General features: G+C 60.0%; 10 protein-coding genes across 10 annotated transcripts; 7 read left to right on the top strand and 3 right to left on the bottom strand.

The window, feature by feature from the left end:
• Positions 1-427: 427 nt before the first annotated feature.
• BXZ73DRAFT_98318 (uncharacterized protein) lies at positions 428-1,553 on the top strand (the record flags this gene model as incomplete). Its single annotated transcript, XM_048027659.1, has 8 exons — positions 428-463; positions 518-546; positions 600-781; positions 844-936; positions 993-1,039; positions 1,100-1,110; positions 1,161-1,434; positions 1,491-1,553. 8 exons carry the CDS (start codon positions 428-430, stop codon positions 1,551-1,553), a joined length of 735 nt encoding a protein of 244 aa, XP_047880827.1.
• Positions 1,554-1,916: 363 nt separating this feature from the next.
• Positions 1,917-3,087, top strand: BXZ73DRAFT_75081 (uncharacterized protein; the record flags this gene model as incomplete). The annotated part of the gene is made up of 9 exons (XM_048022150.1): positions 1,917-1,946; positions 2,008-2,036; positions 2,089-2,270; positions 2,332-2,424; positions 2,478-2,524; positions 2,577-2,587; positions 2,644-2,850; positions 2,906-2,972; positions 3,025-3,087. The coding sequence occupies 9 exons, from the start codon at positions 1,917-1,919 to the stop codon at positions 3,085-3,087; spliced, it is 729 nt and encodes a 242-aa protein (XP_047880826.1).
• A 516-nt stretch (positions 3,088-3,603) lies between these two features.
• On the top strand, positions 3,604-4,622 carry BXZ73DRAFT_41933 (uncharacterized protein; the record flags this gene model as incomplete). Its single annotated transcript, XM_048018864.1, has 3 exons — positions 3,604-4,155; positions 4,299-4,385; positions 4,428-4,622. 3 exons carry the CDS (start codon positions 3,604-3,606, stop codon positions 4,620-4,622), a joined length of 834 nt encoding a protein of 277 aa, XP_047880825.1.
• A 4,382-nt stretch (positions 4,623-9,004) lies between these two features.
• Positions 9,005-11,133, top strand: BXZ73DRAFT_42196 (cytochrome P450; the record flags this gene model as incomplete). The annotated part of the gene is made up of 9 exons (XM_048018906.1): positions 9,005-9,140; positions 9,198-9,292; positions 9,349-9,440; positions 9,500-9,644; positions 9,702-9,880; positions 9,940-10,190; positions 10,249-10,546; positions 10,616-10,911; positions 10,985-11,133. The coding sequence occupies 9 exons, from the start codon at positions 9,005-9,007 to the stop codon at positions 11,131-11,133; spliced, it is 1,641 nt and encodes a 546-aa protein (XP_047880824.1).
• Positions 11,134-11,377: 244 nt separating this feature from the next.
• BXZ73DRAFT_98314 (uncharacterized protein) lies at positions 11,378-12,250 on the bottom strand (the record flags this gene model as incomplete). The annotated part of the gene is made up of 2 exons (XM_048027658.1): positions 11,378-11,422; positions 11,483-12,250. 2 exons carry the CDS (start codon positions 12,248-12,250, stop codon positions 11,378-11,380), a joined length of 813 nt encoding a protein of 270 aa, XP_047880823.1.
• A 583-nt stretch (positions 12,251-12,833) lies between these two features.
• Positions 12,834-14,303, top strand: BXZ73DRAFT_98313 (cytochrome P450; the record flags this gene model as incomplete). The annotated part of the gene is made up of 8 exons (XM_048027657.1): positions 12,834-12,972; positions 13,030-13,127; positions 13,177-13,268; positions 13,338-13,479; positions 13,527-13,705; positions 13,756-14,006; positions 14,061-14,231; positions 14,293-14,303. 8 exons carry the CDS (start codon positions 12,834-12,836, stop codon positions 14,301-14,303), a joined length of 1,083 nt encoding a protein of 360 aa, XP_047880822.1.
• A 5,109-nt stretch (positions 14,304-19,412) lies between these two features.
• On the top strand, positions 19,413-20,194 carry BXZ73DRAFT_98310 (cytochrome P450; the record flags this gene model as incomplete). The annotated part of the gene is made up of 3 exons (XM_048027656.1): positions 19,413-19,627; positions 19,683-19,981; positions 20,043-20,194. 3 exons carry the CDS (start codon positions 19,413-19,415, stop codon positions 20,192-20,194), a joined length of 666 nt encoding a protein of 221 aa, XP_047880821.1.
• Positions 20,195-20,355: 161 nt separating this feature from the next.
• Positions 20,356-22,453, bottom strand: BXZ73DRAFT_42070 (cytochrome P450; the record flags this gene model as incomplete). The annotated part of the gene is made up of 9 exons (XM_048018887.1): positions 20,356-20,504; positions 20,557-20,852; positions 20,912-21,215; positions 21,277-21,527; positions 21,585-21,763; positions 21,821-21,965; positions 22,020-22,114; positions 22,171-22,268; positions 22,324-22,453. The coding sequence occupies 9 exons, from the start codon at positions 22,451-22,453 to the stop codon at positions 20,356-20,358; spliced, it is 1,647 nt and encodes a 548-aa protein (XP_047880820.1).
• Positions 22,454-23,748: 1,295 nt separating this feature from the next.
• Positions 23,749-25,465, top strand: BXZ73DRAFT_88295 (uncharacterized protein; the record flags this gene model as incomplete). The annotated part of the gene is made up of 7 exons (XM_048024890.1): positions 23,749-24,005; positions 24,056-24,242; positions 24,303-24,585; positions 24,642-24,811; positions 24,868-25,044; positions 25,080-25,334; positions 25,367-25,465. The coding sequence occupies 7 exons, from the start codon at positions 23,749-23,751 to the stop codon at positions 25,463-25,465; spliced, it is 1,428 nt and encodes a 475-aa protein (XP_047880819.1).
• An 842-nt stretch (positions 25,466-26,307) lies between these two features.
• BXZ73DRAFT_88294 (ribosomal protein S26e) lies at positions 26,308-26,867 on the bottom strand (the record flags this gene model as incomplete). The annotated part of the gene is made up of 4 exons (XM_048024889.1): positions 26,308-26,444; positions 26,498-26,563; positions 26,629-26,806; positions 26,859-26,867. The coding sequence occupies 4 exons, from the start codon at positions 26,865-26,867 to the stop codon at positions 26,308-26,310; spliced, it is 390 nt and encodes a 129-aa protein (XP_047880818.1).
• Between the last annotated feature and the right edge of the window lie 502 nt (positions 26,868-27,369).

Here is a 27,369-nt window from a genome sequence, read left to right as displayed (position 1 = left end):
AAAGCAAAAACAATAGAGGAAAAGTTACTCAGACGGAGATCCCTGCGGCCTGCCCGAGCCACCACCATCGTCAAGCATCGCGCCTTGTGTCCGCGCCTTGCGCGCATTACCCCGATGTGATGATGGACAGCGCCCGCATTTGGCCCGATGTAAGTAGATTGTTCGTCGCAGGGACCGGTGCAAACTTAGATGGAATTTGAGATGCCAGCCTAGCCTAGTCTCTGTAAGATTGGCACCGCGAGGCCTCCGCGAGTCGCCAGCACGGGCGGTGTTCCGAGGCCCTGCTCTCGCGAACGGATCAGACCATGACATGCAGATATGGTCATGCCGCGTGTATATAACGACCGTCCCTCGACGGAACGACGAACAGCTTCTCCGCTCTCCTGGTGTTACATCCCCTGTCGCAGCCCTCACCTACTGAATTACCATGCCGAAGAACGCTGGTACCGTCGTTATCCGTGAGGTGCGTCAGCACTCCTGCTCCGAAGCGAGCCACAAGTTGAGGAAATGCATCCAGGTCGCGGATGGCGTCTGGACCTTCTCCAAGTGCGTACTGTTGAACTCACTTCATCCCGGCGCTGACTCCACAGCCCCCCCAGACCGTTTTCGAGGTTCGGCCTAATCCCCTTCGGTGGTCGCTCGACCGCCATCAAGCTGAGCGACGGCGGAGTCTGGGTCCTCGCTTCGACGCCGTTGACGCCAGAGACGAAGGCGAAGTTGAGCGAACTCGGACCCGTCACGTACATCGTCGGTGCAGATGCCGTGCACCATCTCTTCCTTGGTATGTCTGCTTCGCACTGTGAGATGTGTTCAGTCATAGATTGACACGCACGGTCGTACTAGGGGAGTACAAGAAGGCGTACCCAGACGCGAAGCTGATTGCTGTGGAGGAGGCGATCCAGAAGAAGGCCAAGGAGGGTCTCAAATTTGATGGATGTACGTCCCTTGTCCCAGCGTTCTTCTGGCTGCACTTGACAAAACTCGCCCGACAGCTTGGGGGAAGGATCCAGATGGCACGAACTACGGCTTTGAGGATGACGTGAGTGGGCTGTTCATGCACACTTAATGCTGATCGACGTGACGGATGTCTGCTGCGCAGATAAAGCATGTGTGAGTGACCTGAAGCAGTATCAAAGCATCAGCGCTGACATCAGCGGCAGCTTCTTCTCTGGATTCAAGAACAAGGACGTAGCGTTCTTCCATGAGGCGTCCAAAACACTGATCGAGGCCGACTTGCTCTTCAACCTCCCAGCGAAAGAGCAGTACTCACTAACGGGCTCTTCCGGAAAGTTCCCCATCTTCAAGAATCTGCATCCGTACAACAAGTTCCATCACAACTTCGTCTGGTCGTTGGGGGTTGACAAGGAAGTGATGGCGCGGGACGCGAGGACCGTAGCTGAGTGGGACTTCGAGAGAGTCATTCCTTGCCACGGGGTATGTGCCAGCGCGTTGGTAGTGGAGGTTCTATGCTGACAGTGTTACTCGTCCAGGATGTGATCGAGAAGGAGGGGAACAAAGCCTGGAGGACCGTATATGCACGGTACTTGAAGTGATTTCGGTCTCTCTGCTGCTTCTGGTGTTCAATGTCCGAGTCTGTGTATCCACCGTATACCCTATTAATACGCCTGCCCATTTCTATGAATGCAAGCCTACCTCCGCGCATGTGTGGTCGAAACAAGAGCCGCTCCCCAGTTGCCGCGCGCCGGATCTGACGCCGACGTCATGCTCGACGAACGCGATCGCGTGTGCCCAGGCCTCTCCCTTTCCCCCGCCTCGGTTACCTTCGCTCTCCGACCGCCTATATAGGGTGCATGCTGGGCCGCCATGGCGCGACAATCACGCTCCGCATCGCTCCCCTGCTTCGCCCATCACCCCGTCTCTCTGTGCGACTGTGCTCCCACACGTTCTCTCCAACCATGACGACCACCAAAGTTGCTATCCGCGAGGTGGGTCTGCCACCTCCCGCGCCCCTTGGCGACTTTGGCTTGATGTATCGGTGCGACGCAGGTCGCGGAAGGCGTCTGGACATTTTCGTGGTGCGTAGTGATCCCCACGAGTCTGCTCGTATGTCGAACCACGGTCCTGCAGTCCGTTTGCACGTTTCAACATCTTCCCAGTCGGCGGACGCTCAACCGCCATCAAGCTCCAGGATGGCGGAGTCTGGGTGCTTGCCTCGACGCCTCTCACAGAGGACACGAAGGCAAAGCTAAATGAGCTCGGACCGGTGAAGTACATCGTTGGAGCAGACGCGGTGCACCACCTCTTCCTTGGTACGTCTGCTGTTATACCATTGTGCCATACGCGACCTTCAACATCGCGTTGCGAATTCAGGTCCGTACAAGAAGGAGTATCCCGACGCGAAGTTGATCGCGGTAGAGGAAGCCATTCAGAAGAAGACGAAGGAAGGGCTGACGTTTGACGGTTGTGCGTATACTTGTCCATTCGTGCGTTTGCACTCACCAACACTGCGTCTACAGCCTGGGGAAAGGACCCTGAGGGCACGAAATATGGTTTCGAAGACGATGTGAGTGTTGGCATTCCTCAATGTGTGAGCAGGGTCTGACGAGCCTGCATAGATACAACATCTGTATGCACTTCGCGGTTTTGTACCTGTAACAACCTGCTCACAGTGTCTACAAACAGTTACTTCTCTGGCTTCCGGAACAAAGATGCCGCCTTCCTCCACCGCGCATCCAAGTCGCTCATTGTAGCCGATCTGATCTTCAACCTTCCAGCGACGGAGCAGTACTCCACGACAGGCTCGTCAGGAAGGTTCCCCATTTTTGGAGACATGAACCCGTTTTCAAGCTTCCATAAGAACTTCCTTTGGATGGCTGGTGTTGATAAAGAGTCAGCGCGCGTTTGAGTAAGCCTGCAGACACAGATGCTCATGTCCTTTTACCAGAGCGATGAAGCGCGACGCGACCATAGTGTCCGGCTGGAATTTCGACAGAATCATTCCTTGTCATGGGGTATGTTATATCCCAATCACTGCCCATGAGGATCCTCATCAGGTATATGCAGGATGTGATCGAAACCAACGGGAAGGAGGCGTGGAAAGCCGCGTTCTCGAAGTATTTCCAGTAGTCTGATCGTAAAGGTCCCTGTTCATGTACACCATATGAGTGGATTACTCAAGCTAATACATCATCTTTCACTCGGAGCAGCGGTGGGATCCCGTGATAGTCAAGACAAGATAACCCATGATGAAGCGGGGAAAATCCCAGTCTTGAACCGCAGAAACCCCGAGCTGCGTGGACATCATGTTTGGAAATGAAGCGTAAGTCCGCTCATCTCTGGCGGCACCGAACTTCCCTTCAACCCTGAATTGGTAAACAGCAGTACCGAGCTCGCTAGGTGTGTCTTGCGGGCTGCACGGGGACGATCACGAATTGACAGGACACGTTTAGAAGATCGGGCATGTTTTCATAATGAAACCATGCAGCCTTCGGGATCAAGAGAGCTTCGAATTCTACCGGGCGGGAACAGGGTTGTGTAGGGCCCCTCCACCGTGCGGCACGCGCGAGGCTTCGCTAGGCGTCGCATATATGTCTGCGCTCACTCGCTCACGTCCTTTGTCTCCCCTCCCTCCACTTCGCGACCATGCTGCTCGAGTGTACGACCTGCGGCAGGACCCTCAAGAACGAGGCCGGCCTCATCCAGCACTGTAAGGACAAAGGACACGCGTTCCCCGCCCCGCCAGGGCCTCGGATCGCCGCGCCCTCCCCCGCCGTCCGGGTCACGGTCCCCATCCTCTCCTCCACGGGGGGCCGCTCAAGCCCGTTCAACACCACGGCAAGGCCCGCCGTGAGCTTTCCAGTCCCCAACTCCTTCCGTTCGGCAACCCCATCCACCGCGCCGAAGCCGGCGTTCGAGTGCCGCCCATGCGCGCTCGGCTTCGCGGACAAGATCGCGTACGACAGCCACTACGCGAACAAGCACCTCACGAAGCCGTTCAAGTGCGTGCCGTGCGGTGTGGACTTCGCCGCGTCGGAGGCGCTCGCGGCGCACCTCCGCGCGGTGTCCACGCACCCCAAATGCGCCACGTGCGGCGCGGCGTTCGTCGACCAGAAACAGCTCGACTTCCACTCCGTCAGCCACCCGCTCTGCGACAAGTGCGGCGTGGTCGTGCTTGGGAGGCTGCAGCTCACCGAGGTGCGTGTGGTTGGGATTAGGGGAGTAGGTGGGCGCCAGGAGAAGAGCTGATGATGGAGCTATAGCATGTCCGGCAAGCGCATCCCCCAATGGTAATTTGCACGTGTGGCAGGGAGATCGCTGCCGACGCGGACATCAAGAAGCACTACCGTCAGTCTCCGGGGCACCCCTCGTGCTTCATTTGTGCCGAGGGTTTCGTGAACCTCGTCGAGTGTGACGAGGCAAGTGGTGTATTACTTCTCTGACGTACCGAATAACAAACCCATATGCAGCATGTCTCCAAATCTCATCAGGATAGCTACTGTCGCTTCTGCACCCGACAGTTCCGCCTTGTGGAAGACCTGCAGAACCACTACATGACTTCGCCTTCCCACCCTCACTGTGCCCTTTGCGAAGTCGGCTTCGCAGATGAGGACGCCTGCGATGAAGTAAGCAATCAGTTGCAGGTACACCCACATCGTTGTTAACATCGCGGGCAGCATATGGAAATCAACCATCCGGCTCCAAAGGCTCCGTCGCCGGAACCTGTTGCGCTTATGCCAGGCCCTGTCGTCATGCCGCTTGGAGATTCGGTGCGTTCTTTGAGCGCAAGTACAGGATATGTACGTAGCTGACCATTCATCTTGAAGATCCTTGTCGCATCCATGATGGAGTCACAGTTCACCGCACGGTCTTCGCTATCTTCCCCGTCGACCCCAATGGAACAAACACTAGCGAATGTGATGTCGATCGCCACAGTTTTGGCGGTCGTGGAGGATAGGGTTGACGTTGCTGATGAAGACGAAGTTGGTGCTCATGATGAAGACGATGTAGGTCCTTCCTCTTCAGCTGATGAGGACCATTCACTCAACTAGAGCGGCAGACTTACCACTCTGTCGAGGCGTCGAGCCACGTCCAGCGCGCTCTGTCCGAGCCCACTGTCCCTACTCTCACGTCCTCGATTGGTCAGTTCGTCTACGCCATGCTGCTCGCCAATCTCACCCCCAGTCCAGGATACGGGAGTGTCATCGACGACGAGCCAGCGTCCGGGACGTGGAGGTCTCCAACCATCTCCGAGCGCTCACTCGACTACGCGCAGTACGTCCACTCTCCCGTGGTGCACCCCGCGCACGTCTTCGCTCGCCTCTCCCCCGAGCCTCCCTCCGCGACCTCGTCCTTCGCGCGCGCGCTCCACTTCAACGCACACCACGCTGACCGTACGCACTTCCGAAGCTTGCGCGGCCCCGCGCGCCACGCGGACAGCGAGTCGACGATGTCCCTCCAGTCTGCGCCCTCCTCCATCGGCTCGAGCCCGAGCCCCCCGCCGCCCCCCACCGCGGATCTCAGCCTCGCCCCACAGGTCCCCCGTCGCGTGCGCCGCTCACCGGTACCCTCCCCAGCGCCGTCGTCGCCCCCTGCGCTGCCGCGCCTGGCCTTGCCTGAGCGCGCACCGAGCGTGATGAGCAGCCACAGCCACTTTGCGGACCGCAGCCAGCCGCAGAGCCAACTCCCGAGCCGTGCGGTCAGCACACGTGCACACAGCCGTGCCCCAAGCACGCACACCGCATCCCCCAAGACCGAGCCGGCGACGCTGGACTGGCCCCCGGTGACGAGCAAGCTCAAGTCTGCGGTCGCGAGCGCGCGCACCTCCCGCGCGTCATCGTTCGCGTCCCCTCCCGTCGCGCCTCCAGCCCCAGCCCCGGATGTGGTCATGCCGGAAAGGTTCCCGTCCCCAGTGCTCAGCACGCGCTCGTTCTCGTCGGTGTCCTCGCGCCTCGCGCACAGCGTCGCGTACCCCGTGCCGCATGCTGCCCACATGCACCCGCACTTCGCGGACGAGGAGGTCAGGGCATGGGAGGCGCCCCCGGCGGTCGTGCCAGAGCTCCGCGCGAGCCTGAGCAGGCAACCGACGCCCCACGTCGCGACACCCGTGCGCTCGCGCGCGGGGTCCTTCGTCGCGTACTCGCCTTCGCCGTCGCCGTCGCCTTCGCCCATCCTCGTGCCCGTCACGCCGCCGGTCGGCGCGGCGCGCCAGAGCGTCAGTGGCGGGAGCTCGCGCCCGCCGTCTGCCCTTCGTCAGGTGGCCGTCCCTCGTGCGTCTCCTCTTCATCCTGCGCCGCGGACAATAATACTGATGCGCGCACAACTGAACTAGCCTTCATCCCGGGCTCCCCGTCCTCGTCGTCTGGTACGGACGAGACGGTCCCGGCGAGCGTAGAGCCCGACGCGGTCACGCCCAAGCCGAAGCTGGCCGCGCTCGCGCGCGACTCGCTGGACAAGGGCCGCGGGCGCGCGCCGGTCGCGTCGCAGTGGCACTGCAGGATCTGCAAGGAGGACCCGTGCCAGTCGCCGATGGCGGCGATGTGCGGGCACATCTTCTGCGCTGCGTACGTTTTTCTCGTCGCTCGGTTCGACTCGCGCGTGTGCGGTGGGCTAACATGCTCGTGTTCGCGATGTAGGTGCATCGTGAAGGAGCTCGTGAAGACGGGCTGCTGCCCCGTCTGCCGGCGTGTGATACTGCTTCGGCTCCAGGTGGATGTCGAGGAGTGAGGAGCGGTAGGTTGTTGGACGGTCGTTTATGTACTCCGTTTGGTTTGTATTTCTTGATGCGGCCCATTTGTATCGTTAGCGCTTCACGGTGTATTTATGAGCACATGTAGACATGTTCTCATTATGCGCGTTTCGTGACTCGTGTGAGACAACCTCACCCACCAACTTGACGGCAGCGTCGACAACACACGCATCTTCACATACATATTTGGTAGGGTATCATAAATCGACCTCATCCACAAGCCCGAACGATACCTGCACGCCCAAAGCACTGCGCGTCTCTTCTCTTCCTCCTCCCCCATCCTAACCCCTCGCAAATCCCCTTCCTAGTTTACGGCGGCCCCATTTTATAGCTCACAACCACCACGCCCTTGCGGTAAAAACCCTCACTTCAGGCTCGCATTTACCACCACCGACCTGTAGATCTGAACAAACGACATGACGCTCCCTACACAGATTGAACCCGTCGACCAACGGAACACCACCCTCCGAGCCGCGAAGGGCCAGGCGATTATTACCGACTTGTTCGCGACGCGCTGCAGGCCGTGCACGGTGCGTTTCTCTCTACTTCACACACCCGCTGTCCCACATGCACACATGCCCCGCAGGCCATCGGGCCCTTCTGCGATCCGCTTGCGGCGCAGTTCCAACACCGAGTCTTCCTCAGTTCTCAAGGTCTTCGTCATCGCCCGCCGCGGCGCGGGCCACCCGCGATGGTCACTGGCGGCGGAGCAGGCGAAGGAGAAGAGAAATAGGGCTTTCGAGGCCGCGGTGGACGCGTACTCGCGCGCGATCGCAGTTGGGGTCTCGTATGTATGGGAGCAGAACGTTCTCGTACATCAAGCGGGCGCACGCGGAGGGCTTTGCGAAGGCGGAGTGGGAGAAGTTGAAGGAGGGCAGCGACGGTGTTGGACGAGAAGACCCTTAGCATCCGCCCGCCGCTCCCCAACGCGACTGTCAGCAAGATCGACACGGGCTTCATTGAGCCACATCTCCTTGAAGCCGCACGCGGACGTGGTACGCCCTTTCCTCCATTCTCCTGCGCGCGAGGTCTTCTGTGCCGGAAGTGACCAGTCGGGAAACACTTGGGGAAGTGCCGCTTCCCAAGTTCTTGCTTGGGAACCCAGTTAGGTCCTCGTACGCGTTCAAGCGTTGCAAGAATTCGAGTACCACAGACTCTCCAGCAGGAGATATGCACGGCTTCGGAGGACGGGGCACGTTGGGTAGTTCGTCGGTTCCTTCGGGGGGAACTCTCGTCAGAACGTCCCAATGGCGCGGTCGCGGGGTGCCAGTGCGGTTCTAGCGCAGCACTTCGAATACCCGTACGTAGTCTGAATAATCGCCTTCCACCATACGCTGGTAGGTCCAGACTGCTATGGCACGAAATGGCTTCTGACCTATGCGCGACCCTTGGTTTTGAAGACGGGCGTACAAGCAGGTAAGCTGATGGTCTAGCAAGCACCCGAGAAGGGCAGCCGAGAGTACAGGTATGCAGGGGATTTGTGACTGAGTATTGCGCTCTTCTAAAACTACTTGCGTGCAAAGCTTCCTGCTGTGACTAGTTCCAGAGAGCTATATGTAACATCGAAAGCGACAAGCGCGGCAGCGAATCAGGCACAACGGCACGCCTGCGCCCTCCTCAATCTTCCCCGCAAACGGTCATTCCCTCCGTAAGCCTCGCTTCCATCTCATTCACTACCGATCAAGTGACTCTTGACACAGCGGGTAGGGGGTGGCTTTCGTGGAGGAGAACTCGGGATTGGTTCGAACGTACCCCGGGCGACGAATGTAGTTCGGAGGGGCTCCCGACGGTTGAAATGATGATGTCAGCTTGCTCTTCTCCAGAACGTCAGACAGTTGTCTAAGCAGTTCAAAGGCAGTAAAAGCTCGTGAGTGCTCCATCATACTGCACTAATAATCACCTTACCATTGCTTTCAACAACTCACTAAACAGAACCACATGTTCGGCGCGGAACGCTCCGGATGTGGCTCCGAATGGATCAAGTCGCTGATCGCCGATCGAGCATTACCCGGACCAGCCGTCTGCCGAAATGCGCCTGGAGCTCCTTTTAGCACGAATCCAGGCTGAGAATCCTCCCATCCCCCTTTTCCTCCGACCACACGAACGGAGGCTCTATCTGGGCCCGCAGAGGGCACGAGTACGCAGCGACGCTTCCGTGGCCAAAGCGGCGGCAAAGCCTCAGTTTCTCCGGCACGGAGGTTACCCAGCACCTCAAAAAACCTCGGTCTCCACGACGAGGTTGCCTCCGTTCTTCCTTCAACCAAGCCTGAGTCTCCTCCGCCTTTCCTCGTCCAAGCCATGCATTCTATCGGCATTTCCCTTGCCGCGGTGTGCGCGGCCATAATGTACGCTTTGTGGAAAACCTTCAGAAACTACCTCATTAGCTATCCCCTTGATGCTCTCTCTGGTCCAGAGCCCAAATCCTTCCTCCGAGGTACGTACTCTTGATATGAAGTCCATCAACTTTAATGGCGACGATCTATTTGTCCAGGAAATCAGGAGTTTTTCCATCCGCAAGGTTGGAAGCGTTGGGCAGAATGTGCGGCGACGTACGGTCCTGCCTTCATCATCCGGACTATTCTTGCCGTACGTGAGCTTTCGGCAAGCCATCCTTCGGCTGATGTGTGGTGGACCTACCTCAGCGCCGCGTCGTCGTCATTCATGACCCCAAGGCTATTCACACCATCATGGTCAAAGACCAGAACATTTGGACCAAGGGCATTGCCCCTTCTAAGTGCGTTATCGTCTAGTCCTGGGAAGCTGACACTAGCTACTGATGCCGAGTGAAAACAGCGTCTTCACACTCTTTCTTGGACCCGGTGTTCTCTCTCTTCGTGGCGGAGAGAGGCACAGGCGCCAACGAAAGATGCTTAACCCTGTCTTCTCTGCGGCCCACCTTCGCGACATGACTCATATCTTTTACAACGTATCACACAGGGTAACAAGGGATTTTCGCTGATTAAAACGAGCCCTCATTAAGAATATCGTCCTTTAGGTGCACGATGCGATCAAGAAGCGTCTCCCTACCTCAGGTGTCGCTCATGAGGTCGACATCAACAACTGGATGGGTCGCACTACACTCGAGATGCTCGGACAGGCTGGCCTCGGCTATTCATTCGACCGCTTTTCCGAGGACGCCGCGGATGAATACGGAGAGTCGATCAAGCTCTTCTTGTACGCTCCCGACTATCCCTTTCACCAGTCTATTACCATGCCGATTACGCGCCCCACAGCCCGTATCTCGCACGCACGCGTGTCCCAGCTTTCCTGATCTCTCCGCTTTCCTACATTCTGCCTGATTCTCTGATCCGCGCCCTCTTCCGCATGGCACCCTTCAAGGCCGTGCGAGACGTCCAGGGCCTCTCAGACGCGATGAGTGTGCGCTCGGCCGAGATAATCAAGCAGAAGAAGGCTGCGCTCGAGAAGGGCAACCTCGCGCTCAAGCACCAGGTCGGCGAGGGCAAGGACATCATGAGCATCTGCTGTACGTCTCTCCATTCCTTATTCCCCTCTCAAGCTGCCTCCTCACTCCCCTTTGACAGTGCGCGCGAACATGGCCGCGACGGAGCACGAGAAGATGTCGGACGAGGAGATCCTCGCGCAGATGTCGACGTTCATCCTCGCCGGAATGGACACGACCTCGAACGCGCTCTCCCGCATCCTGCACCAGCTCGCGATCCACCCCGACGTGCAGAGCAAGCTCCGCGCGGAGATCGTCGAGGCGCAGGGCGGCGACCGCGCGGAGATCGCGTACGACGATTTGGTGAAGCTTCCGTACCTCGACGCCGTCTGCCGCGAGACCCTGCGCGTCTTCGCGCCCGTCACATTCTCCCCGCGCACGTACGTCCACTTCTGTTTCCCCATCCTTTCCCTCCCGTGCCCACGCTTACATGAATGCACACGACGCAGAGCGGCGGAGGACACCGTGATCCCGCTCTCCGCGCCCGTGCGCACGCGCGACGGCGGCTCGATGTCCGAGATCCCCGTCGCGCGCGGCACGACGGTCTTCATCCACTACCAGGCCTCCAACACGAACCCCACCCTCTGGGGGGCCGACGCGGCGGAGTGGAGGCCGGAGCGGTGGCTCGCGCCCCTCCCCGCCGCGCTCGAGGACGCGCGGATCCCGGGCGTGTATGCGCACCTGATGACGTTCGCCGCGGGCGCGCGGGCGTGCATCGGCTTCAAGTTCTCGCAGCTCGAGATGAGTGAGTGCTTCCTCTCGGCTGCTGGTGTGAGGGGACGGGAGGGGGTGGCTGATCGCGCGCGATGAATTTGCAGAGATCGTCCTGGCGGAGCTGCTGTCCGCGTTCGAGTTCGGGCTGACGGGAAAGGAGGTGCGGTGGAACACGTCGGCGGTGATGTTCCCGTCCATGGGGGAGAGTCGGAAGCCAAGCCTGCTGCTAATGGTGAAGTCGCTGAAGGGTTAGAGGCATGGTCATACGTGTTAGAACGTCGTTTTGTCTGTGGATCGGACTATCACATGTAACGGAAAGTAGAATGAGAAGTGAGTGTGCACAGCTATCCCCGCTACAAAACGAGAGCAATCTTTCGATACAAGACCAAATGGGGACTGGGTGGTCTACCAGCGTGTCTGTCGTGCTACTTCAGACGCTGCGTGACGGTCGGCTTTAATCTGGTTCTAATGAGATGGCCTCTGTATCAAATATACCCCTAAGAGCGACGATGAGAGAGAGCAACGTTAACGGCAACTGAGGTCTGGCACCAACCTCGATCACTCGATGTCGGAGTGACTGTCCCCATATCCACCGCACACACCTCCGCCCCGGCACACGCCAGCTTAAAGGCGTGGAACGAGCGCGCTTCGCACTCGAACTCCTCCGACACGAACGTGCCCCGGGCCTCCAGCGTCCACGCTGCCAACCGCTTCGTCCTCGACAGCGACGCGAGGTCCCGCGTCTCGAGCACGCGCTGCTCGGTCTCCACGCGCCACGCCTGCACCCACGCAGGGAACACGGGCGAGGCGTCGCAGTCGGCCGCGGGGACGCGCACCTCGAGCGCGCACCGCGCCGTCCCAACGTCGCCTACGAAGTACTGCACCAGGAGGGACCGCTGGGGAGACACCTCGCCGCGGTACGCCTCTGGCGCGGACTCGTCTGCGAACGACCCCGCGGGCCGGGCGCGGTCGAGGTGCGCGACGAACACCGGGAGATTTGTCGTGGACGGCGGATGAGGCACAGCGGGGTCGCGGAACGTCTTCGCGAAGTCGAGCTTTGCGGGTGAGAGCGGTGCCGCGGGCGCGGAGGTCCCGCGCGGAGCGGCGAGGAGCATGGCGTTGACGAGTGTGAACATCACGAGCAGGAGGAGGGCGCTGTGCCGCTCGAGCACGTTCGCGAGGCCGGTGGAGGGCGAAGGGGGGCCTGGGGTGGAGATATCGTTAGGGCATGCGGAGTGCGAGATATCAAGCAGGAGGCACTGACCGCCGTTTTCTTTCTCTAGCCAATCAGGCGCAACGTCGGCGTCGCTCTCCCCCTTGGCCTCGGCCTCGACGGAGGGATGCCGAACGTAGTCACTGTTGCGTGCCATGATGTTTGGATCTGAAAATGGACTGCTGGAGGGTGGCACCTAGACAAGGAAGGAGAAGTACTCGGCGACAAGGTGTGCTGCAGGGCGCACAACGACAACCAGTGAGACGATGAGATCCCGTATTAGGACTGCTGCGATCAAACCTGGAAGTTGCGAGAGCGATGGATTGAGAGGGAGAAGCGAGAGATCTTGGGGAGCAGAAAGCATCACGCCGTCGGGTCTGATACATAAGAGTATAGGTCCCCGAGAAGCCATAAGTGTGACCCTGAGAGCGGCGTCTAGGCGGTGATGCATGATGATGGTGTGAGTGTGAGTGCTAGGGCGTGGTGCGCCAATTCCGTCTGCAGCGCAACTCTTACAGACACCGGCCAGCACTCAGAGGAAGTCTCCCCAGGCAGTTATGGACAAAAGGACAGATTCGACGGACGCCACAACGGACGCTCCCCGGCTTACATCATCGCGCTGAGCATATCCCGGTTCCAGACAGAACTCTATCTGGACTGCGGGCTACGCGTTGGGGTACTCGGGCCTTATAAGTCGGCCACCATGAACGGGTTGGGCATTCTCCCCTAGACAGACCTCAATGTCTTTGACCCTTCCTCTCCTCCTCGTCGTCGTCGCCGTAGCGATCGCGTACTGTGGCTGGATCGTCGTCCGCCACCGTGTGAAGAGCTCCCCTCTTGACATCTTGCCTGGTCCACAACCCGTGTCCTTTTTCTTTGGTGCGTCGCGGGAACCGATCTTTTTAATTAATGTTACTGAGTGTTTCCCCTTTCCAGGAGCTATCCCGATCTTCCTCAAGCGGCAGGGCTGGCGCCGATGGGCAGAGCACGCAGACGCCCACGGCCGCGCGTGGCTCGTCAGAGGTTTCCTCCATGTGCGCACCTTCTTCGGCTGGTGACAGCGCAGTCCTAATATTTCCGCAGAAACACATCCTCATCACCCACGATGCTAAAGCCCTCCACACTATCATGGTCAAAGATCAGCACATTTGGCAAAAGAACATGGCGCCGTCAAAGTGCGCACCACTTCATCCTATGGCACCGCAGCGCTCACGATATGCATTGTCTGATCTCTGTCTCTGCAGCAACTTCACACTCCTCCTAGGACCAGGGTTACTCTCCACGGGTGCAGAGCAACACAAGCGGCAACGGAAGCTTCTCAACCCGGTCTTCTCCGCAGCCCACCTGCGCGAAATGACGCACATCTTCTACGATGTCGCGCACAGAGTGAGCGTCTTTCTCATCAAGATGAGCCCACTTTGAACTCTCTTCAGATGCACAGCGCAATGGCGAAACATGTCCTAGACTCAGGGGCCCCGCAAGAGATGGATGTGAACGGCTGGATGGGCCGCACCACGCTCGAGATGCTCGGTCAGGCCGGGCTCGGGTATTCTTTCGATGATTTCACGGGCGACAAGACGGACACCTATGGCGAATCGCTCAAACTATTTTTGTATGCATTTCCACTCTCCCTGAGTATCTCCCTGGTCTGACTCGCAGTAGCCCCGCTCTCTCCCGCACACGCTTCTACAACCTAGTAGCCGGGCGGCTGTCGTGGGTTCTTCCGGATAGCGCCATACGCTCCATGGCGCGACTCGCCCCGTGGCAGAGGGTGCGCAGGGTGGTAAACATAGCGGACACGATAGCACTCCGATCCCGTGAGATCGTGGCGGAGAAGAAGGCAGCGCTCGCGCGGGGTGACGCCGCGCTCAAACACGAGGTCGGCGAGGGCAAGGACATCATGAGCATCTGCCGTACGCTTCGTTCCTTCCGCCATGCTTCATTTCGTGCTAATCAAACGTGTCTAGTCAGGGCCAACATGGCTGCTGCGGACAGCGAGAAGATGACGGACGAGGAGCTAATAGCACAAATGTCCACGTTCATCCTCGCCGGAATGGACACCACCTCGAACGCGCTCTCCCGCATCCTCTGGCTCCTCGCGATGAATCCAGACGTCCAGGAGAAGCTACTGTCAACGGGTACGAGCGCTGGCGAGCTAGCGAGAGCGCAGGGCGAACGAGCTCAGTCTCGGGGGGAAAGAAGACTCATGATATTAAAGGTAAGTACCTAGCGAGAGCGCAGGGCGAACGAGCTAGGTAACGAGTAAGTGCGTAGTCCAGAATACAGAGTATACGGATGCGGGGCTCACCTCAGTCTCGGGGGGAAAGAAGACTGAGGTGTACGTAACGTGCGAGAGCGTATATGTGACTCGGGCGAGTACGGAAAGGTAAGGTACAGGTACGAAGGACATTTCGAAATGATACGAAGAGGGGAAACACATGGTGCGCACCGGACGCAACTCGTCCGGGCCGGGACGTCTACCGCAATCGCGGCTTGCCGTCCAACACTCCCCCTCAAGCGCGACGGCGGAGTCCAATCAGATGCGAGAGGAACTCCACCTTCGGCCGAACGAGAGCCTTGGTGAGCAGGTCCGCGGCCTGGTCATTCGTTGGGCAGTACTCGACGGAGGCGTCGCCCTTCCGCACGATGTCGCGGATGTGGTGGTAGCGTACCGCAATGTGCTTGGTCCGAGGATGGAACAAGCCACTCTTGATAAGGGCAATCGCGCTCTGGCTGTCGCAACAAAGGGGTGTGGGACCGCGAACGAGGGAGGCGACGAGCTCTTCGATGAGGTGGCGAGCCCAGAGGAGGTCGCGCGAGGAGTCTGATGACGCGATGTACTCGGACTCGGTCGACGACAGCGCGACGAGCGTCTGTTTGCGCGCGGTCCAGCTAACAGCGCCGCCGGCGAGCATGACGACCGTGCCGGTGTACGAATGACGGTGCTCTTGTGAGGCCCAGTCCGCGTCCGTGTAAACGAAGAGGCCGCGGCCATGCGGGTTGTCGCGGGTGCCGAACGTTAGGGCAACGTCGCGCGTGCTCTTGAGGTAGCGCAAGACGTGCTTCGCGGCTTCCCAGTGAAGTGGAGCGGGGTCGGCCATGAATTGCGAAAGGACCGAGACCGCAAAGGAGATGTCGGGGCGCGTCGCGGTGGCGAGATAGTTGAGAGCGCCCACCAGCTGTGCGTAGGGGCGACGGGCCATCGCGGCGCGGATCTCGGGGGTGAGATCGTACCTGTAGAGGTTGCAGTGCGGATCAAGGGGGACAGTGACCGGCGCTGCGTCTTTGAGGTTGAAGCGGGTAAGGAGGGTGTCGACGAGAGCGCTCTGCGAGAGCGAGGTGGTCTGAAGCTCGCTGTCGCGGGTGATCTCCACTCCAAGGAGCCAGCGGACATCGCCGAGTTCTTCAATCTCGTAGCGACGCTTGATCTCGAAGGCGAGGAGTTGGAGGGCACGGCGGTTGTTGCCAGTGATTGCGCAGTCGTCGACCCAGACGACGATGAAGATTCGGATGGCGCCGCAGATGAGAAGGAACAGACCGGGGTCGAGTTGGCTGCACTCAAAGCCCAGGCCTAATAGCAGCGCCAGGACGACCTTGTACCATTGTAAACCAGCTTGTTTGAGGCCGTAGAGCGACTTCTTCAAGATCCAGACCCAGGATTCGCGACCGGGGACCTCGAAACCGTGGGGTTGACGCATGTAGATGGTTTCTTCGAGGTCGCCATTGAGGTAAGCGTTCTTGAAGTCGATCTGGATGATGGGCCATTGGAGGAGAGTGGCGATGGCGATGAGGATGCGGACAGTGGCGAATCGGACAGTGGGGGAAGCAGTTTCGTGGTAGTCGACGCCGTACTGTTGACCGAAGCCTTGCGCGCAGAGTCGAGCCTTGAGCTTCGTGACTTCGTTATGCTCGTCACGCTTCTTGCGAAGTGCCCAAACGCAGCCGATTACGTTCGCGTCACGCGGACGTTCAACCAACTCGTACGTTCCCATCTTCTCAATCCTTTCGATCTCACTCTTCATCGCCTTCCTCCATCCTCCTTCTCGGTCCTGCCATGGCCTCGCGATACGACGGCTCGTCCTCGGAAGAGAGGGCGGCCAACGCGAAGATCGGCTCACCATCAAGTGCGGACCACCCCCCTCAAGCTCCCCCTCATCCTCGGGCTCCAGCGCGGTCTTCGCTGTCTCTCCTCCGATGGAGGGCGGGACGCGCTGGGCTCCTCTTCCACCAGTCGTCCCGCGCCGCTCTGCAAGTCCTTCAGCCATTGCGTCGGCTTGCAATTGCGCTGGGGGCGACCCTCATTCGGCGGCGGGACCTCGCTATCTCGCGCGGCGGCTCGACGGACGGCGGCTCGGTGGACGGCTCTTGGTTGGGCGGCTCGATGGGTTGTAGAAGGTCTGCGGGGGGCTCTATCGGGAGCGTCTCGGCGCTCGCGGGTGGCTCTTCTGCGGGTGGTGTTGTGGTAGGTGCGGCAGGTGCAGGAGTGACCGTGGAGGGGGTTGTGGGGGTCGTCGCGGACGGCGCAGACGGCTCGTAAGGTGCGTTATCACTGTTCTGCTCCCCCTCGAGCCATGCGCCGGCGTCAGCGACGCCCCAGTCGGCTGGATCAAAGCCAATGTTGCGCTCCACCGAGATTTGCGCTCTTCGGGCCAGTAGACCCGGTGGGCCTTGCTCTGGGTGTCGTAGCCGATCCAATGCACTGGCTTGTTTTCGAGTCGAGCTTGGGGGGCTTCTCCAGTAGTACATGGCAGCGCGCGCCCCAGCGAGGAAGTCGCGCGAGGTCGGGCTTCTTCCCTGTGGCGCGCTCATGCGGGGTTGAGCCAGGCGTGTTCCGGGTGGTCGCGCGGTTGCGTACCCACACCGCGTGCTTCACGGCTTCAGGCCAGAGCGATTTCGGCAGGCGGGCGTCGATGCGGAGTGCGCGCGCGTGCTCGAAGATCGTGCGGAAGAGCCGCTCGGCCTTCCCGTTCTGCTGCGGCGAGTCGTGCGCGGTGAGACGGCGGACAGTACCCTCTGATTCAAGGTACTTGTTGAATTCTCCGCTCATGAACTCTCCGCCACGATCTGACTGGAACTCTTTGATGGCCTTGACGCCGCGATGCGCCTTCGCCCAGGCGTTGTACGCCTTGTACCGGCTGAAGACCTCGTCCTTGCTGTTGATGAGGTGTACAACAGCTTCGTCCGTGGCGTCGTCGAGGAACGTGACCGCATAGCGTTCGTGGTGAATGCCTTGCGTGTCCGGCGGTCCCCAGACGTCCGAGTGGACGCGATCCCCGTAGTTCGCCGCACGAGGACTCGAGCGTTCTTGCGGGAAGGGTGCGCGCGATTGCTTCGCTTGCTGACACACTTCGCAGAACGGTGCCTCTGTCGACGAGAACTCGACGCCTGTCACGACCCCGTCGTCGACCATCTTCTTCAAGGTTGGGGTCGACGCGTGCGCCATGCAGCGGTGGAATTCGGAAAGCGGGAGGGAGGTGCGTGCGGCCTTCGCGTGTTCGGCTTTCGGTGGAAGGGGCTGAACAGGGTAGATGCCGTTCCGCTCAGGGACTGTCCAGGCCGTCGCTCCTGTCGGCGTCTTGACGAGGCATCCGCCCTTCTCGAAGTGGACAGACGCGCCCGCCTTGGTGATGCGGCTGACGGAGATGAGGCCATGGGGCATGCTTGGAGCGAAGAGGACGTTGCGCAAGGTAAAGTCGACCGGCTTCCCTTGCGACATGACGCTGACCAGAACCTCTCCTTCTCCTTTAGCGTGGAACATGCGGCCGTCGGCAGAGCGGATAGGGACCGGGGCGATATCGCGGAACGTTTTGAAGTTCTCGCGATGAGGTTCAAAGTGTCGGCTTGCCCCGGAGTCAAGGAGGCGAGTGTCGCGCGTGAGGCCGGCCGTGTTCTGGGCGACGCGCGCGAAGTCCGTTGAGACGCTAAGGTAAGCAAATGCTCCCTCGCTCGCGTTCTCCTCAACTACGGCTGACTTTGCCGATTCTCCCCCTGCCTTCCCCTTCCCCTTGCCTCGTCCTCGTTTCTTCGGGCCCTTCCCCTCAGCTCCTCCTCCCTTGCTCCAACAGTCGGCCTTGAAGTGGCCGGTCTTGTTGCAGTTATGGCACCGATCCTCGGGGCGTGCGGCCGCAGCAACGGCGGTGCTCGAACTCGAGCTCCCGCTCATGGCGTGCTCGTCACGGGCGATGTCGATGAGGGTGGTGAGGAGAGCTTCTGGGGTGACGGCTATACTCGATATGGAGGCGGAGGCTTGGATGGCACGGATGGTCTGGCCGTACGACTTCGGGAGGACAGACAGTATGTAGACAACGTACTGGTCGCCTGTTAGGTAGCCGCCGGCCGTAAAGTATTCAGCTCTGAGTTGTGCGAGCTCATTGAGAACAGGTCGGGGGTCTGCGCCTTCTTCGCAATGGAGTGCCTGGATGCGGCGGAGGATGTTTGCCTGCACGAACGTGCCCTGTCGGTCGAAGCGAGTAGTGACGATGGCCCAAAGGTCCTTCCCTAGCGTGAGCGGGGTGATCTCGAGTCGGAGATCCTCTGGCAGGGTCTGAAAGAGAAGGGTTTTGATTTGGTTGTGGGCAGCCGTCCACTTGTCGACCTTCGTCTCGTACTCTTCCAGCGCCTCGTAGTACTTCTCTTGTTCCTCCTCCGGTGTGAGAGTGCTTCCTTGAGCGGGCGATGCGGTTACGGTGGTTGCGGAACCGCCGGCTGTCGACTGTGACGCTGATCGCGGCCGTGTCGCTGCTGAGGCTGACGCGGAGCGGCTGATCGCACCAGACGCGGCCGGAACCGTGCGCATGGACGTGGGAAGCACAGGAGGGTTGGGACGGCGGTCCGTACCTTCAAGGTAGCGCCGCAAGCCTTTTGCGTGGACAGCGGAGATAAACTGGTTCTTGTACATGATCCAGTTTGATCCGTCCGAAGCAAGGCGCGGGACTCCGAAGGACGCCCATCCACTTGAGGAAGAAGTTTCGGGATACGAGGAAGCCATGGTCGAGGCAGGGCTCATAACCTGTCAACGGGTACGAGCGCTGGCGAGCTAGCGAGAGCGCAGGGCGAACGAGCTCAGTCTCGGGGGGAAAGAAGACTCATGATATTAAAGGTAAGTACCTAGCGAGAGCGCAGGGCGAACGAGCTAGGTAACGAGTAAGTGCGTAGTCCAGAATACAGAGTATACGGATGCGGGGCTCACCTCAGTCTCGGGGGGAAAGAAGACTGAGGTGTACGTAACGTGCGAGAGCGTATATGTGACTCGGGCGAGTACGGAAAGGTAAGGTACAGGTACGAAGGACATTTCGAAATGATACGAAGAGGGGAAACACATGGTGCGCACCGGACGCAACTCGTCCGGGCCGGGACGTCTACCGCAATCGCGGCTTGCCGTCCAACAGCTACGCTCCGAGCTTTTCGAGGCCCAAGGCGGCGCCGGGGCCCGCGCGGACGTGCCGTACGACGACCTCGTGAAGCTTCCCTACCTCGACGCGGTTTGCCGTGAGACCCTGCGCGTCTTCGCCCCCGTGGTTCTCTCCCAGCGCGTGTACGTCCCTCCCCCGAAAGACCTCCGCGCTCGCGCTCACACAAAGCGCGCCCAGCGCGATTCAAGACACCGTGCTCCCCTTTTCCGCGCCCGTTCGCACGCGCGACGGCCACGCCGAGATCGCCGAGCTCGCCGTCCCCCGCGGCACCGCCGTGCTGGTGCAGTACCAGGCCTCGAACGCAGACCGGACGCTGTGGGGCCCGGACGCGCGCGAGTGGAAGCCGGAGCGGTGGCTCGCGCCGCTGCCCGCCACGCTCGAGGACGCGCGGGTCCCGGGCGTGTACGCGCACCTGATGACGTTCGCCGCGGGCTCGCGGTCGTGCATCGGCTTCAAGTTCTCACAGCTCGAGATGAGTGAGTGCTCAAGTTCCGGATTCCTTGTAAATGCAGAACTCGTACTGATGCCTGGGTGCAGAGGTCGTGCTGTCTGTACTGCTCACCGCGTTCTCGTTCGAGCTCACCGACAAGCCAGTCGCGTGGAACTCGTCGGCTGTACTCTACCCCACTATGGGGGAAGGAAGCACGAGGCCGGAGCTACTGCTGATGGTAAAGGCGCTCAAAGTGTAGATACGCAATCCATACGTTGCGTGTGTAAATTTGGTCACGTCAAACACGCGTGTGGTCCTCTCTTGTAGTACACCATTCTCTCCCGCGTCGATTCTTCGGTGGCAATCTTCACCTGATCATAGTTGACGCGAAGGCACATGCACTGGTGCGGACGATGATATCTACTCCTTGAGCGGTTTAACCCTGAGCAAAAGACCGGGCTTGCAGCTGTCCTCCATAGAGGGGTACATGACGGCCGACATGTTCCAGCGCACCTCCTTGTCCGTAAGCTCGAACGAAAAGGAGGTCAAGAGCACCGCCAGCACGACCTCTGCGGGCGCAGTCAGCGACGCGAGAGGACCGAACGCCGTCGCCGCACTCACTCATCTCGAGCTGCGAGAACTTGAAGCCGATGCACGCCCGCGCGCCCGCGGCGAACGTCATCAGGTGCGCGTACACGCCCGGGACCCGCGCGTCCTCGACCGCGGCGGGCAGCGGCGCGAGCCACCGCTCCGGCCTCCACTCCGCCGCGTCCGCGCCCCACAGCGCCGGGTTCACGTTCGACGCCTGGAGCAAGAGGAGGACGGTCGTGCCGCGCGCGACGGGGATCTCGGACATCGCGCCGCCGTCGCGCGTCGGCGCCGGCGCCGACAGCGGGATCACCGTGTCCTCCGCCGCGCTGGTCAAAGCGTCGTCAGCTTGCGGTGCGCACGCGAGCAAGAGAGTGTAGGGACGCACGCGCGCGACACAAACAGGACGGGCGCGTAGACGCGCAGGGTCTCGCGGCAGACCGCGTCGAGGTAGGGGAGCTTCACGAGGTCGTCGTACGGCACGTCCGCGCGGGCGCGGGCGCCGCCCTGCGCCTCGACGAGCTCCGCGCGCAGGCGCGTCTGGACGTCGGGGTGCGCCGCGAGGAGCCAGAGGATGCGGGAGAGCGCGTTCGCGGTCGTGTCCATGCCCGCGAGGATGAACGTCGACATCTGCGCGACGAGCTCCTCGTCGGACAGCCGCTCGCTCGGGGTCGTGGCCATGTTCGCGCGCACTGCCGTGTGTGCGCGGCGCGTGAGCATTGTGAGGGAATGCAAGACAGGGGAGGGGCGCACAGCAGATGCTCATGATGTCCTTGCCCTCGCCGACCTCGTGCTTGAGCGCGGCGTCGCCCTTCTCGAGCGCAGCCTTCTTCTGCTGGACGATCGCCGCGGATCGCGTGGCCATGGTGTCCGAGGTGCGCTGCACCTCGCGCACGGTCGCCGAGGGGAATGTGCGGAAGTATGTGCGGATCGCAGAGTCGGACAAAAGCCAGGAGAGCTGACGAACGGTGATGGCGGGCACGCGCGTGCGTGCGAGGTGCGGGCTGCGTCTCGCGTCGTCAGCGGCCGCGCGCAGAGTGGTGATTCGCACCTGTACTCACAAAAAGAGCTTTATGGACTCCCCGTACTCGTCTGCAGAATCGCCGGCGAAATCGTCGAAGGAGTAGCCCAGTCCAGCTTGCCCGAGCATCTCGAGAGTGGCGCGACTCATCCAGTCATTGATGTCGACTTCTTGAGCAGGGGCGGTGGTTGGGAGACGCGCTTTGATCGCTTTATCAACCTACAGAGCGGATCATGACTTCTCTCTCCGATGACGGACGACAGCGGGAAATCTCACCCTATGCGCGACGTGGTAGAAGATGTGGGTCATGTTGCGCAGATGGGCGACGGAGAAAACGGGGTTAAGCATCTTGCGCTGGCGCCTGTGTTGCTCTCCACCTCGCAAAGAGAGCAACCCTGGCCCTAGAAGAACGGAGAAGACACTGGTTTATCTAGGTGTGAGAATAGTGACGCGCACCGGAGAGAAGAATACACACGTAGACGACCGTCCGGAGCCTTTCGTCCAGATGTTCTGGTCCTTGACCATGACGGCGTGGATAGCCTTGGGGTCGTAGAGGACGACGATACGGGCCTGCAGGAAGCAAGATCGGGTAAAGACAAGCTCTTCTCCAATGCAGGACAGCATACCCCAAGGATATTTCGAATGATAAAGGCGGAACCGTATGTCGCGGCCCATTCTGCCCAGCGCTTCCAGGCCTGGGGGTGGAAGAAGTCCTTTTGGTTGCCTTGAGAGTGAAGCACGTTAGCGGTAGGGTTGGACTCTTTCCAAGCCAGACGCACCTCGTAGAAATGACTGTGGTTGGGGGCCACGGAGAGCATCGTGCGGATAATGGGTAAAGGCCTCCCGACAAAGCCTCCCGAGAGTGTACAAAATGACAGCACATAGAGCGGCGAGAATCCCGAGAGACATGGTGAAAGAGGTAGAACAGCGGTGAGGGGGTCCGAGTCGATGGACGTGCTCGAGTCAGTCGACAAGGGGGTCGACACCACTCGGCCGTATCGGATCCGAAGTTATTATGGCTCTCAGGAGGGACCCACGACTAGGGCCGAGTCCTCAAGCCAGGGAGTGTAAGTAATGGTCTCTGACAGTGAACGCACTGTGTAAGTGCAGTCTACAGCCGAGGCAGCTGCGCCATCTGGCAGCCATGGGATCCCGGGTTGAATTCTTTCCTGCGTGTGGCTTGCGCTGCGATCACTGGCCCTAAGTATAGTGACGGCACCACTCTCCACAGGGCCCGGTCCATGTCGCGAATGGACCGGGTGTGGAGAGTTGTGTCATTCAAGAAATAAAGAAATCGCACGATCCCAGACTCGAACACTGGGCCTCCTGCCACACTTCGCCTTGCTCATGTTTGGCTCATTGCCACGCCCCCGACCAGACACTCTCCGTGTTCTTCCGCTTGCGCAACGGCAGCTCTGATATCGTGGCTCTGCGGGTTATTGACTATGTCCAAGTGTCATTCATCAAGCACAAAGTCAGGTGTGTCTTGTCTAAGGAACTATCGCAAACGAGACTGTCCGAGTCCCAACACAGTTCCGACCTAGCTACTAATGGCTCTGGGCTGCAAGTTGCAAAAGCAACCCCTAATGGGTGTCCCGGTCGACGGCGAGGGCGCGTGCAGCTGCCAGCTGAGTAGGCGAGACCGGTCGTCCGCCTTCACTCCGCCATACCAATTTCCCTATCCAGCAGCCGTTGCCTCGACCCGCGCGGGAGCGGCTCGCGCCCCCGCGGCGGTATTACCCCGAGTTCGCCGCACACGCGGATTCGGTGGCAGGCGTCGTCAACCGCCGGGAACGTTCATTTCCAAATGCAGTGCGTCCACGGCGGGAGTGACGCATGTTCCGCTCTTGCAGGTATGTCCTCTGCAGACGCATCCGTTGCAGTGCGGCCCGCTGAACGACGGCGCGTGCCACTCGCTCACATCCGTCCCGCCGCTGCGGCCGCGCTACAGGGGGTCGCGATGACCCTCTCGCCCTCTATCCGCGTTTTTCGAAGAATGCCCCTGGTTTCCCGTGTGGATAAATACTTCCCTGTTTCTGCCTCCAATCGACATCTTCTCCCACATTACTCTCTCCCATCTCTTCTGCTTACTTCTACTCATCGCTCTCACACCTAATCGTCTCTCACATCCGGTTTCGCCTTCGACTCGACGCATCGCATCCACTGATTCTCTATAAACCACCGCCACACTCTTCCTCTTCATCATGAGCCACATCGAGTCTGCTGTTGCGAGGCCGCTCACGGTCGCCGACCTCGAGCGTGCTGAAAAGGGTGACGCCAACACCGTCACTTCTCCGCCCTTCCCTCCCGTCTCCTCCAAGTCCGCCGTCCAGTCTTCCACCGTCGTCGTAGACTCGCGGCCAGCGAGCGAAGAAAAAAGGGCTGTACTCAAGAAGCCCGCGGCACCCAAGCACCGGGCGAGTCGATGGATCCGCTTCCAGCTCTGGTTCAACACCTACAGGTATGTCCAGTGTTCTTCTCGTCGAAGAAAGTCGGTGACCTTCTTTGCAGGAAGTTCTTCCTCTTCGTGACCGGCCTCAACGCCACCGGTCTCATCCTCGCCGCGACGAACACCTGGGAGTACCCTCGGAACTACACCGGCGCATTCGTTCTCGGCAACCTCCTGTGCGCCGTCCTCATGCGGAATGAACTCTTCGGCCGCTTCCTGTTCCTCCTCTTCAACACGTTGTTTGCCAAAGTACGTCCACGATGCACTCAGCGGTTATGCCGCGGAGACTGACCGTGATTGCATCTACAGTGGACTCCGCTTTGGTTCCGCCTCGGCTGCACCTCCGTCCTCCAGCACCTCGGCGGCATCCACTCCGGCTGCGCGGTCTCGGGCTTCGTTTGGCTCATCTTCCGTATGACTCTCATCTTCATCGACCACCAAAACAACCATGACGCGGTGCTCATCATGGGCATCATCACCAACCTGGCCGTCACCATCAGTATCGTCAGTGCGTTCCCTTGGGTCCGCAACACGCACCACAACGTCTTCGAGCGCCACCACCGTTTCATCGGTTGGTTCGGTCTCCTCTCGAGTGCGCACACTTTTACTTGCCCGTTCTCCGCCGATGCTTACACCCTACCTTCGCAGCCTGGGTCTTCGTCGTCCTCGGTGACAGCTACGACCTCAACACCCACTCGTGGAACCCCGACGGCATCCGCGTGCTTCGTCAGCAGGACTTCTGGTTCTCGTTCGGCATGACCGTCTTCATCATCATCCCCTGGCTCACCGTCCGCAAGGTCAAGGTCGAGATCGAGGTGGTGCGTGCCCGTTTCTCACCGCTTCCGCCCGCCCGCGCTGACACTCTCCCCTACAGCCGTCCTCCAAGGTCGCCGTGCTCCGCTTCGAGCGCGGGATGCAGCAGGGCCTCCTCTCGCGCATCGCCCGCTCCTCCGTGATGGAGTACCACGCGTTCGGGATCATCAGCGAGGGCCCCCAGGCCTCGCACCACTACCTCATCTGCGGCGTCCAGGGCGACTTCACGCGCTCGCTCGTCAACGACCCGCCCACGCACGTCTGGACCGCCAGCTCAAGTTCGCCGGCGTGTCCAACACCTCGACGCTCTACCGCCGCGGCATCCGCGTCTGCACCGGCACCGGCCTCGGCGCCGCGCTCTCGACGTGCATCCAGAGCCCGGACTGGTACCTCATCTGGATCGGCTCCGACCAGGAGAAGACGTTCGGGCCGACGATCTCTGGCCTCATCCACCGCCACATCGGCCCCGAGCGCATGTGCCTCTGGGACTCCAAGGCGCGCGGCGGCCGCCCGGACATCATGCAGCTCGTCAAGGACGCGTACCACGGTGGGGCGCCGAGGTCGTCTTCATCACCTCCAACAGCTCCGGCAACAGCGAGCTCATGGAGGGCTGCAAGGAGGCGGGCATCCCCGCCTTCGGCACGCTCTGGGACTTCTGAGCTTCTCTTTTTGGTTTCGGTTTTCGCATAGAGATTCGTTTGCCACGTACCCTATCCTACATGTCTATATGCCTCCATGCCTATGTGACCACCACGGACATTCGAAATACGACATCATAACACACACATCTTCCTGTCCATCGCATTTACCTTATTGGGCTTATTTCGTTCTGTACCACATGTCGCGACTATCAGGTGTATTAGCTGCTCTTTAGAAAATGGCATGCCTCGTGTTCTTTCCCTCCCTTTCTCTGTGCGCTGCCTGAATCAGCAACGAGTTTGAACCTCCATCTCGTCTTGCTGTGCATAGTTGAACTGACCTTGACTGACTCTAGGATCGCTCGTTTGTAGGACGCCTGTCCATCTTCCACCAGTCGCCGACTCGGTTAAACGACATCTAGCAATGTCTTTAGGTGTGAGGCTACCAGAGAGACGGTTGATCGGGGCTCCTTCATGGTAAGACCCAGATTTCAGGATGAGGGGCGAGGGGTGACTTCGGCGTCCACGTTGCATTTGGAGTGAACCAAGGGTACTTGGGGCAGAACGCAGCCAAGGTCAAATGGGATACACAGACAACACGCGTAGAGGGCAACACGGAGACTTCGCTGTCGTGACCGCCGAGGCGACGTCTTCAAAGTGTGGACGTCGAAATCCGCCTTGAAGTCTCCCGTGGCAGCTCTCTAAGTCCACTGACAAGAGCAGATACGTGGGCAACATCCAGGTCTGGCCGAAAATCATCTTCGTAGATGATACATACACGTGGGATGCATGTCATATGCGCGGTACAGTGGAGCATCGATAGCGGCGAGATACGGAGTACAAGTCTGGTGTCAACGACGCGCTCATGAAGTCTTTGCTGCAGCCGCCTTCGCATCCTCAGCCGCGGCGACAGCGGGGTTGACCTTCTTGCCGTCCTTCCACCGGACACGGGGCGGGGGTGCACGGTTGCGGCGGCCAACCCGCGAGCGGACACGGACGACTAGATCGATGGGATGAGGATACGGGAAAAGACGAGGTAGGAAGTGAACGCACCGTGCGAGTGGATGGCGCACGAGACGCAGTACGCAATTTTGATGTAGAGCTTGGGGATGGTGTACTCTGCACACGACGACCGCCCAAGTCAACGACTCGGCCTGATCGTGCTCGATAGGAGCGGGACGCACCCTGGTAAACGCTTGCCTCGCTGATATCACGAACCGCGGCAGTCTCGACCATGTTGCGGACGGTGAAGCGCTTGATGGCCTTGTCCTTGGGGACGCAGCGCGAGCAGTTGGAGCAGCGCACGAAGTTGACGTGGCCGCGGCCACTCTTGTTTCGTCCGTGGTTTCTTCTCTTCTTGGTCTGCAGGGCGAGAGATGGGTGAGTATCCTCGTTCTGCTGAGCGAAACTTGACAGATGTCATCCGGAGGTCGACCATCCCATCCATCCCATCCCAGCCCGAATTCCACCACCAATCCACGCAACTGCACTCGCAACACATCCCACAACGGCCTAGAGGCATGATATGGGCACTCACCATCGTGAATCGGCGGTCTTGACGAGGGCGGTGGACTGAGGACCCGACGCGCTGCCTCCAATGCGGCCTTTCCAGCGTCTAACGCCATCCGGCGAATGCCGCCAAAATTCACGTGATGCGAACGCGGTATGTGTGCGCTTGTTGTTCCAGACTGGGAACAATAGGCCTCCTCAACACAACGGGAAGGACAAAGACAATGAGCACCATCCGCGTCCTGTGGCCACAATGGCCGCCTCGTGCTTTTGTGCGGCCGCCATAAAGGCCACTCGTCTCTCCTCCTTCTTCCTCGTTGTGCTCGAGCTCGGTGCTCACTCTCGGATCCAGTCTTACTCTTCTTCTGAAGCCCGGTGCTTCCCCGACTCTGCGTTTTCCCTCGCACTTCTTGCCG

Source organism: Epithele typhae (assembly GCF_022376455.1).
Source record: "Epithele typhae strain CBS 203.58 chromosome Unknown BXZ73scaffold_7, whole genome shotgun sequence".
Taxonomy (NCBI): domain Eukaryota; kingdom Fungi; phylum Basidiomycota; class Agaricomycetes; order Polyporales; family Epitheliaceae; genus Epithele; species Epithele typhae.
The sequence above is the reverse complement of the archived record's forward strand: the minus strand, read 5'-3'. Positions and strand labels throughout refer to the sequence as shown.